This window comes from Prionailurus viverrinus, chromosome X (genome assembly GCF_022837055.1).
Source record: "Prionailurus viverrinus isolate Anna chromosome X, UM_Priviv_1.0, whole genome shotgun sequence".
NCBI classification, from domain to species: Eukaryota; Metazoa; Chordata; class Mammalia; order Carnivora; family Felidae; genus Prionailurus; species Prionailurus viverrinus.
Genome location: NC_062579.1, coordinates 62,056,910 through 62,068,921, shown reverse-complemented (window position 1 = coordinate 62,068,921; position 12,012 = coordinate 62,056,910). Strand labels below are relative to the sequence as shown.

Genomic DNA, 12,012 nt, shown 5'->3' with positions numbered 1-12,012 from the left:
TAAAAACTAAATGATTTTTAAGTTTGCAGATAATTGATTGCCCTTTATGAAAGTGCAGAACTTATATACATCATTGTTGCGCATCTTTCTGGAAAGCAGTGTGGAGGTTCCTCAGAAAATTAAAAATAGACCTACCCTATGACCCAGCAATAGCACTGCTAGGAATTTATCCAAGGGATACAGGAGTACTGATGCATAGGGCCACTTGTACCCCAATGTTCATAGCAGCACTCTCAACAATAGTCAAACAGAGGATTTAAATAGGAAATATTTATCAGGGAAGCAGGGGCTAGAGCAAAGGGTAAATTTTTTTTCTTCCTTCTTTTAAATGTCCTTTCACATGCTAATGAATTATAGGTTAAGGGGTAGGAGGTAAGACATGACATATATAACGGACTCGTAAAATTTATAATTTAATAAGTTCTACTTATAGTAGCATGTATTTCACACGTTCATCTAGCAAATATTGAATGCCAACAAATATTGAAGGTACTAAGCAGTGAAGATGTAGCAGTGAACAGGGAGGCAACAATTACAGTCCATGGGGCTTGCATACTAGCATGAGGAGACAAATAATATACGATTAATCAAACACATGATATACTATGTCTGATGGTAGCATTTAATGGTTTCTTTTATATTTAAAGAAATGCTAACATTTCATATCACATAATTCTGTGTAGTTCTAATTAAATAACATTATTTGGATATTAGATTCTCCTGGTTTACCAGCTAGTGCTAATGCTCATCAACTCTTCAAAGGATTCAGCTTTGTGGCAACTTCTATTGCAGAAGAATATAAAATCACTCCTGTTACAAGTGCAAATGTGTTACCAATTGTTCAGGTAAATTCCACCTAATCAGATTATTCAGTGTAGGGATAACTATTTCTTTCAGTTATTGCTAATGGATTTACAGTAATTTTTAAGTGATTTTTAACTTCTAAATTTGTCTCTGTGTATAATATGATTTAAAGGTGTCACAATATGTTTTGGAAAAAAAGCAGACAGTAATTAACCTTTAATTATATTTACGTAATCTCCTCTGGCAAGAAAAGTGTAATGGCAGTGTATAAACTGGTTGATTTATTGTATTGGCTTTGGGGATCTAGAAAACCTAAAATTTAGGATCAGCTCAGAATCTCTTTAAACCTTTTACAAATACTGATAAAACTTCTCTAAAATATTTTTAAAATATTTAAGATTAATGCATATTTAGGAAAGAAGATAAAAAAAGTGAACATATTTCATTCTCCTTAGTATCTTACTTTTAAAAAAAAACAGATAAATGGAAATTCTGGACAATTTGCTGAATTATATGAACTAAAAGAAGATATTGGTGTTGGCTCCTATTCTGTTTGCAAGCGATGCATACATACAGCTACGAACATGGAATTTGCAGTGAAGGTATTATCTAACTCTTTTGTTTGTTTATATATATATATATATATATAAATTAAAGGTTAACTGACAGACATTTTTCAGTGAAGCAAGTGGAGATAGCAAAGATAAAATAATGAGGAAAAGTCTTAAGACTTAATATTTTCATTTGCATTTCTAAAACTTTATTTTGGAGGAATGGTGTATTTCATGAATGTCTTGTTTTAGTTTTATTTTAATATAATATGTTAAAATTGTTCAATTGTGACAATTACTGTCACATTTGAATCACATTATCAGTTGGTATAGTTTCAGTTATCTGGAATATAGGAAAGTGTTAAGGAAGGTGTATTTTTTATTGTTAAGTTTCATTATAGGAAATTTTTAAATGTTAAAATAATGCGAAGCAGGCATCATTCTTGAGTTTTAAGTGTTTGCTTAAAATATGACCAAATTAAAATATTTCATTCACTTTTAGGTAAAGAAAATAATTTGGTTTTCTCTGAGATTTTTCTTGACTTATTTTTTAGATCATTGACAAAAGTAAGAGAGACCCTTCAGAAGAAATTGAAATATTGATGCGCTATGGACAACACCCCAACATTATTACTTTAAAGGATGTAGGTATCTAAAATCTATATATCAGATAATAAGATAATGCAGTTATGACTTGGTACTTTATTTTCTTTTTGAAACTTTTCCTGTTTATGGTATATTCTACTTTTATGCCACAAAATCTCAAAATTCCTAAGTTTGCCACTTCAGTTCTTTTTCCCCCCTGTGATTCTATACTCCTACCCTTCTTATACAACATCAAAAAGGAACTATGATGATAGGTGAATGAGAGTGTCCTGATTACTTGAATATATTCTAGCTCATTAACTAGTCAACATTATAGCCAGCACCATTTATTATCCTATAGTACTATAAATATAGAAGATATAGGAGATTGGGAAACTGCCAAATTCTAAAATATTTTACTTTCTTGGTTATACAGTAAATAGCTATAACATTATGGATTGTTTCTTGAGTGAAATAGTATTATGCATTTTGATTTGTAATCTTTAAGCAGTTTTAAATTTTTTTTTTCAACGTTTATTTATTTTTTGGACAGAGAGAGACAGAGCATGAACGGGGGAGGGGCAGAGAGAGAGGGAGACACAGAATCGGAAGCAGGCTCCAGGCTCTGAGCCGTCAGCCCAGAGCCTGATGCGGGGCTCGAACTCACGGACTGTGAGATCGTGACCTGGCTGAAGTCGGACGCTTAACCGACTGCGCCACCCAGGCGCCCCTAAGCAGTTTTTTATACATACACACACACACACACACACACACACACACACACACGCACACACCATATACACTAACATCCCACATGCCCTAGTGAAAGGGTACATGTATTTCTCTTATTTATTTTCCTTGATATACTAGTTGAATTCAATAAATATTTAAGACACCATATCAGATAATGGACTTTGGGAATGATATTTAAAAACAATGTTTACTGCCAGAAGGGAGCTTATTGTTAGTAGGGAACAGAAGTGGCTATAATATAGTCAAAAATAAGATAGATTCCATTTTAGAGGCACAGATTCCTATTGTTCCATTTATATAATTTGATGAAGTACAATTTACAACTTCAAAAGTTAATAAAATTATATGTTTTACATATCTCAAGACTGTAGGAGGTTGTTTATCCAGTTTAATCTTCAGTGTAGTCTGTACTATATTAACAGTAAAGGGATAATGTCCTTTTTGACCACTAGAGGTTCACTAGAAAAGGAAAGTAAATATAATTTTAACATTTAAGAATTATAATTAAAAATAACATTAATTTTTTTTTTTAGGTTTATGATGATGGTAGATATGTTTACCTTGTTACGGATTTGATGAAAGGAGGAGAACTACTTGACCGTATTCTCAAAAAAAAGTGTTTCTCAGAACGGGAAGCTAGTGATGTACTGTTTGTAATAATTAAGACAGTTGACTATCTTCATTGTCAAGGAGTAAGTTGTAGTTATATTCTCCCCTTCAATTATAGGACTTATATCTTAATAAAAATATATCTAGGAGATGCCACCCAAAATGAATTAATTTTCCTGTAACATGTATTTCTATAGAGGATATCCTAAGAAAACCCATAATGTAGTAAAAGTTATAGATTTAGGAAATTGGGTAATACTTTATTAATTCTCTTTACTCTGCTTGTTGCCCTGATTTAAAAGCATATTTGTTTTAAAAGTGGTTTGAATTATATAAATGTATGTAACCTTGACTTTGAAATTATTAAAAAGTCAAACAAAATAATTAGCCAAGGACATGTTGTGAACATTATTCAAATTATAATGTATCTAACATACAAGGTTCTGGCAGTAAAAGGACTGTATATCTTTTTGGGGGAGGTATAGATGACACACAGTGTTACATTAGTTGCAGTTGTACAACATAGTGATTTAACAACTCTATATATTATGCTGTGCTCACCATAAGTTCAGCTACTGTCTGTCACCATACAATGCTATTTCATTACCAGTGACTATATCCCCTATGCCATACATTTTATTTCTGTGGCTTACTTATTCCATAACTGGAAGCATGTATCTCCCATTCCTCTTCACCCATTTTGCCCATACCACCACCTAATACTATCTAGAAACCACCATTTTGTCTCTGTATTTATAGGTCTGATTCTGCTTTTTATTTGTTACTCATTTTTTTTTATATTTCACTTAAGAGTAAAATTATATGGTATTTGTCTTTCCCAGTCTGACTCATTTTACTTAGATAATACCCTCCAGGTCCATCCATGTTGTTGAAAATGGCAAGCTCTAATCTTTTATGGCTGTGTAATAATATCCCATCACACACACATACACGCACACACATATCCTATCTTCTTTATCCATTCACATATGGATGGACATTTGGGTTGCTTCCATATCTTGGGTATTGTAAATAATGCTGCAATAAACACAGGGATGCATATATCTTTTTCAATTAGTATTTTTGTTTTCTTTGTGTAAATACTACTGGTATTATTAGATCATATGGTATTTCTATTTTTCTTTTTTTTTTTTTTTTGAGGGCTCTCCATACTGTTTTCCACACTGGTTGTACCAATTTACTTAACATTCCCATCAACAGTGCATGAGGCTTCCTATTTTCCACATCCTTGCTAACACTTGTTATTACTTGTCTTTTTGATTCTAGCCATTTGATAATTGTAAGGTGGTAACTCATTGTGGTATCGATTTGCATTTCCTGATGATGAAATGCATCTTTTCATGTGTCTGTTGGCCATCTGTATGTCTTCTTTACAAAAATGTCCAGAAGACTATATATCTTGACCCTTGCCAACCCCTCCTCCAAATACAATAGCAAATTTGGATTCTAAACATTTGAAGTATTAGCATATTAAAACTTGTAGTTGAGGAGCAGGCCTGTTATTTTGCTTCCTATGTCTTCATATAGAAAGCAAAGGAATTGAGTTATGAAAAAAAGGTCAACTTTTATTATATACAGCTATACAAGGAAACAAAGTCACAAATCATTTAAAAGTTTCAGTTTGAATCCATCATAATTGTGCAACTATACTTGCTTAAGATGAAAACACTTAAAAATGTACTGTTAAGAATTGGCACAATGAAAATTCTACATAGGGCCTTATTATAATTAAGAAAAATAAGACTACTCAGTGTGTGGTTTAGGAGAGTATATTTTCAATATTTTGAAATAAAATGCATAGTGCTAAAGGAATAATTCTATTATAATTTAATTCCTTGATTTTTGTTACCAACACTCTCTAAAAAAAGTGTAATCAGAATTTTTGAGAAGAGTAAAATAACTTTTTTCATTACTATTTTAATTTATACACATTTATTTTTTTAATTTAAATTCAATAAGTTAACATACAGTGTAGTATTGGTTTCAGGAATAGAACCCAGTGATTCATTATTTACAAATAACACCCAGTGCTCATCTCAACACGTGCCCTCCTTAATGCCCATCACCCATTTAGCCCATTCCCCCACCCAACACCCCTCCAGCAACCCTCAGTTTGTTTTCTGTATTTAAGAATCTCTTATGGTTTGCCCCCCTCTCTGCTTTTATCTTATTTTTCCTTCCCTTCCCCTATGTCCATCTGTTGTGTTTATTAAATCCCACATGTGAGTGAAATCATATGATATTTGTCTTTCTCTGCTTAACTTATTTCACTAGCATAATACACTCTAGTTCCATCCACATTGTTGCAAATGACAGGATTTCATTCTTTTTGATTGCTAGATAGTATTCCATTGTATATATATACTACATCTTCTTAATCCATTTATCAGTGGATGGACATTTGGGCTCTTTCCATAATTTGGCTATTGTTGATAGCATTGATATAAACGTTGGGGTACATATGCCCCTTTGAATCAGCATTTTTGTATACTTTGGATAAATTCCTGGTCATGCAATTACTGGGTCATAGGGCAGTTCTATTTTTAATTTTTTGAGGAAACTCCACACTGTTTTCCAGAGTAGTTGCACCAGTTTGCATTCCCACCAACAGTGCAAAAGGGTTCCTTGTACTCCATATCCTCGCCAAAATCTGTTGTTTCCTAAGTTGTTAACTTTAGCCATTCTGACAGGTGTGAAGTGGTGTGTCATCGTGGTTTTGATTTCTACTTCCTGAATGATGAGTGATATTCAGAATCTTCTCAGGTTAGGCATCTGGATGTCTTTGAAAAAGAGTCTATTCATGTCTTGTTCCCATTTATTTATTGTATTATTTGTTTCTTGGGTGTTGAGTTTGACAAGATCCTCATAGATTTTGGATACTCACCCTTTATCTGATGTGTCATTTGCATATATCTTCTTCCATTTCATCAGTTGTCTTTTAGTTTTGTTGATTATTTCCTTCACTGTGCAGAATATTTTTATTTTGATGAGGTCCTAATAGTTCCTTTTTACTTTTGTTTCCCGTGCCTCTGGAGACGTGTCTAGTAAGAAGTTGCTCCAGCCAAGGTCAAAGAGGTTGTTGCCTGTTTTCTTGTCTAGGATTTTGATGGTTTCCTGTCACACATTTTGAATTTATTTTTGTGCATGGTGTAAGAAAGTAGTCCAGTTTCATTCTTTTACATGTTGCTGTCCAGTTTTCCCAGCACTATTTGCTGAAGATACCATCTTTTTTACATTGGATACTCTTTCCTCCTTTGTCTAAGATTAGTTGTCCGTATATTTATGAGTCCATTTCTGGGTTTTCTATTCTGTTCCATTGATCTTTGTGTCTGTTTTTGTGCTAGTACCATACTGTCTTGATGATTAGAGCTCTGTACTACAGCTTGACGTCTGGAATTGTGATGCCTCCAGCTTTGCTTTTCTTTGTCAACGTTACTTTGGCTATTCAGGGTCTTTTCTGGATCCATAAAATTTTAGGATTGTTTCTTGTAACTCTGTGAAGAATGCTGCTGTTATTTCGATAAGGATTGTATTGAATGTGTAGATTGCTTTGGTAGTATAGACATTTTAACAATTTGTTTTTCTTCCAATCCATGGACATGGAATGTTCTCCATTTCTTTGTGTCTCCTTCAGTTTCTTTCATAAGCTTTCCAAAGTTTTCAACGAACATATTTTTTACCTCTTTGGTTAGGTTTATTCCTAGTTATCTTATGGTTTTGTTGCAATTGTAAATGGGATTGATTTCTTGATTTCTCTTTCTGCTGCTTCAGTACTTGTGTATAGAAATATAACAAACTTCTGTATGTTCATTTTATATCCTGTGACTTTGCTGAATTCGCATATCAGTTCTAGCAGATTTTTCGTTGGGTCTTTTAGATTTGCCATGTAGAGTATCATGTCATCTGTGAAGAGTGAAAGTTTTACTTTTTCTTTGCCAATTTGTATGCCTTTTATTGCTTTTTGTTGTCTGATTGCTGATGCTAGGGTTCCCAGTACTATGTTGGACAACAATGGTGAGAGTGAACATCCCATTGTCGTTTTCCTGACAGTTTTTCCCCATTTGGGATGATATTAGCTATGGGCCTTGCATATATGACTTTTATGATGTTGAGGTATATTCCCTTCTATCCCTACTTTCTTCAGGGTTTTTATCAAGAAAGGATGCTACATTTTGTCAAATGCTTTTTCTTCATCTATTGAAAGGATCTTATGGTTCTTATCCTTTCTTTTATTAATGTGTTTTATCAAATTGATTGAGTTACAAATATTAAATGAGCCCTAAAGCCCAGAAATAAATTCCACTTAATCATGGTGAATAATCCTTTTAATGTACTATTGAATTTGATTTCCTAATATCTTGTTGGGAATTTTTACATCCACGTTTATCAGGGATATTGGCCTGTAATTCTCCTTTTTGGAGGAGTCTTTGACTGGTTTTGGAATCAAGGTAATGCTGGCTTCATAGGATGAGTTTGGAAGCTTTCCTTCCATTTCTATTTTTTGGAAAATTTGAGAATATGTATTAACTCTGCTTTACATGTCCGGTAGAATTCCCCTGGGAAACCATCTGGCCCAGGACTCTTATTTTGTTGGGACATTTTTGATAACTGATTCAATTTCTTTGCTGTTTATTGGCCTATTCAAATTTTCTGTTTCTTCCTGATTGAGGTTTGGTAGTGTGTGACTGTCTAGGAATTTGTGCATTTCTTCCAGATTGTCCAGTTTTTGGCATATAATATTTCATAGTATTCTCTTATAATTGTTTGTATTTCTTGGTGTTGGTTGTGATCTGTCCTGTTCCATATGTGATTTGGCCTATTTGGATCCTCTCTTTTTTTTTTTTTTTTCTTTTTGAGAAGTCTAGCTAAGGGTTTATCAGTTTTGTTTATTCTTTCAAAAAACCAACTTTCAGTTTCATTGATCTGTTCTACCATGTTTTTTTTTGTTTGTTTATAAATCATGTATTTCTGCATTAATCTTTATTATTTCCCTTATTTTGCTGCCTTTTTTGCTTTACTTACTGCTCCTTTTCTAGGTACTTTAGGTGTAAGGTTAGGATGTGTATTTGGAACCTTTCTTGCTTTGTCAGATAGGCCTGAATTGCAATGTACTTTCCTCTTAGAACTGCCTTTGCTGCATCCCAAGTGGTTTGGACTGTCATGTTTTTATTTTCATTTGCTTTCATGTACTTTTTATTTCATCTTTAATTTCTTGGCTCACCCATTCATTCTTTATTAGGATGTTCTTTAACCTCCACATATTTGAGAGCTTTCCAAATTTTTTCTTGTGGTTGACTTGAATTTTCATAACGTTGTGATCTGAAAAAAATGTATGGTATGATCTCAATCTTTTGTACCTGTTGAGGGCTTATTTGTGACACATTATGTGATCTATTCTTGAGAATATTTCATATGCACCAAAAAGAATGTGTACTCTGCTGCTTTAGGATGAAATGTTGTGAATATATTTGTTAAGTTCATCCGATACACTATGTCATTCAAATCCATTGTTTCCTCTTTGCTTTTCTGCTTAGATGATCTCTCCTTTCCTATAAGTGGGGTATTAAAGTCTTCTACTATTATGGTGTTACTATCAATGAATTTCTCTATGTTTATTACTAATAGATTTACATATTCATGTTCTTCCAACTTGGGGCCATAAATATTTACAATTGTTTGATACTTTTGATGGATAAGCCACTTAAATATTATATAATGCCCATCTTAACTTCTTGCTACAGTCTTTGCTTTAAAATATAGTTGTATGGTAACCTGGGTGGCTCAGTCAGTAAGTGTCCGACTTCGGCTCAGGTCATGACCTTGCAGTTCATGAGTTTGAGCACTGCATTGGGCTCTGTGCTGACATCTTAGAGCCTGGAACCTGCTTCGGATTTTGGGTGTCTCTCTCTCTATGCTCCTCCCCCACTCACACTCTGTCTCTCTCTCAAAAATAAATAAGCATTAAAAAATTGTAAATAAATAAATAAATAAATAAATAAATAAAATCTAGTTTGTATGATATAAGTGTGGCTACTTCAGCTTTCCTTTGACATACATTAGCATGATAGATGGTTCTCCATCCCCTCACTTTCACTCTGCAGGTGTCCTCAGGTATAAACTGAGTTCCTTCACAGCAGTATATAGATGTATCTTGTTTTTTTTTTTATCTGTTCTGATACCCTATACCTTTTGATTGGAGCATTTAGTCCATTTACATTCAGAGTGATTATTGAAATATATGAATTTAGTGTTATTGTGTTATCTTTAGATTTCATGTTTCTGGTGATGTTGTCTGGCCCTTTGTAGTCTTTGCTGCTTTGGTGTTTTGTTTTGTTTTTTTTTTTCCTCAAAGAGTCCTCCTTAAAATTTCTTGAAGGGTTGCTTTAGTAGTCATGAACTCTCATATTTTTTCTTTGTCTGGGAAATTCTTTATCTCTCCTTCTATTCTGAATGACAGCCTTGTTGGATCAATGATTCTTGGCTCCATATTTTTCTTATTCAGCATATTGAATATTTCCTGCCACTCCCTTCTGGCATGCCAAGTTTTGGTGGACAAGTCTGCTGCTAACCTTATGTGTCTACCCTTGTAGGTTAAGGGCCATTTGTTCCTAGCTGCTTTCAGAATTTTCTCTTTATCCTTGTATTTTGCAAGTTTAACTATGATATGTTGTGATGTTGACCTGTTTTTGTTGATCTTGAAGGGAGTTCTCTGTAACTCTTGGACTTGAATGCCTGTTACCTTCCCCAGATTGGGAAGTTCTCAGCTATAATTTGTTCATATAAAACTTTTGTCCCTGTTTCGTGCTCTTCTTCTTCTGAGACTCCTATGTTACGGGTATTGTTTCGTTTCATGGAATCACTTAGTTCTATAATTCTCCCCTCATGATCTAGTAATTTCTTTTCCTTATTCTTTTCAACTTCATTATTTTCCATAATTTTATCTTCTATTTCACCTATTGTCTCCCCTGTTTCTTTTATCCTCACTGTCACTATATCTAGTTTCTTTTGCATCTCACCTATAGCATTTTAAAATTCATCCTGACTAGTTCTTAAGTCTGTGATCCACAGCAAGGGTCTCTCTTGTGTGTATTATGCTTTTTTCAAGCTCAACTAGCAGTCTTATGATTGTTATTCTAAATTATTCTTCATATATATTGTTTATATGTGTTTTGAGCAAGTCCTGGCTGTGATTTCTTCTTGACCTTTCTTTTGGGGAGAATTCCTCCATCTTCTCATTTTGTCTAAGTTTCTGTTTTTGTGTGTTTTAAAAGCTTGTTATGTTTCCTGCACCTGACACTACTACTAAATGAAAAATTGATCACACACTGTTGAGGGCCTGGCATTTCAGCAAGTGTTTCTGGTTTACAATGTTGGCACTCTGCTGTTTCATTTTTGCTGTTTTTTCCCACTAGTCAGTCCTCTGCAGAGATCCTCCTGCCTTGCAGTAGTGGAGTGTTGGGCCTTTACCCAGGTGTGCTTTGATTTGTTTGTTGAAGGAACTGTGGGAGGAAAAAAAGGTGTCAGTAGCTTGATCCCATAAAAAAAGAAAAAGAGGGGCGCCTGGGTGGCTCAGTCGGTTAAGCGTCCAACTTCGGCTCAGGTATGATCTCGCGGTCTGTGAGTTCAAGCCCCGCGTCAGGCTCTGTGCTGACAGCTCAGAGCCTGGAGCCTGTTTCAGATTCTGTGTCTTCCTCTCTCTCTGGCCCTCCTCCATTCATGCTCTGTCTCTCTCTGTCTCAAAAATAAATAAACGTTAAAAAAAAGAAAAAAAAAAGAAAAGAAAAAGAAAGGGAACACACACACACACACACACACACAAAACAAACAGAGAATCAAAAAAAACTATAAAGCTGATTCCAAGGAAAAAGAAAGAAAAAAGTAGAAGGAAAGAGAAAAGTAGGAAAAAGAAAAGAATAAAAAAGTCTGATCCAAGGAAAAATAGAAGATGAAATGACAAAAAAAAATCAGTTATTATGAGCCTAATTACAAAAGAAAAAAAGAAGGAGGAAAAAAGAAAGAAAAAGAGTTCTCTCTTGGTGCCTGAAAGGTGTTAGCTATGCTGGTCTGGAAAAGAGGCCAGCTGCACTGGCTTGGAATCAATCTTGCCCCAGTAAATAAGCAGTTACTAGGCACAGAGGTGAAGGGTTTGGTGAAATTGGGGCCCGCCTTCACTAAGGGTCACTGTGTTGCTCTCTGAAATCTCACCATGTTGGTTTTGGTGGGGAAAATGGCACCACACCAATCTCTTGTCTCCAGAGCGGGGATCTTAACCCTCACTATACAGGAAGCCTTCACAGAATAGCGATGGCAGTAAGTTTTCCCTGTGCCACAACTATCCCGTGCCTCTCCTTGGTTCATGGCTGGGATTCAAAACCCAAACTCTTAAAGACCTGGCAAGGTGTGGATCTGCTCCCGTTCTCTGGAGTAGAGCCTCTCCACCCTGCTGATAAAAGGCTTTTGGCTGGCACCTGCAGGGTCTTTTGTCCTTGGGGAGGCAACAAACCTTCTTCCAAAAGTACTCCAGGAAGGGGACTGTTCTTTCCCAGTGCACACCATAAATATCTACATGCTATGCACTCCAGGGCCAGATCCTTCCTCCCCAGGACCATGAGCCATGGCTCCACTCTGGAGAAAGTCGCATACTTCCAAAACCTCAGAGTTTGAACTCCAAAAGCTGTTTGCAAAACCG

General features: G+C 34.8%; 1 protein-coding gene across 1 annotated transcript in view; it reads left to right on the top strand.

Moving 5' to 3' along the window:
- The window catches only part of RPS6KA6 (ribosomal protein S6 kinase A6), a 181,125-nt gene that overhangs the window by 124,656 nt on the left and 44,457 nt on the right, over positions 1-12,012 (top strand). Inside the window, exons 14-17 of the mRNA XM_047843898.1 lie at positions 715-845; positions 1,284-1,406; positions 1,910-1,999; positions 3,227-3,385. Of these exons, the coding sequence (XP_047699854.1) occupies positions 715-845; positions 1,284-1,406; positions 1,910-1,999; positions 3,227-3,385 (503 nt within the window). The remainder of the gene's footprint in view (positions 1-714; positions 846-1,283; positions 1,407-1,909; positions 2,000-3,226; positions 3,386-12,012) is intronic.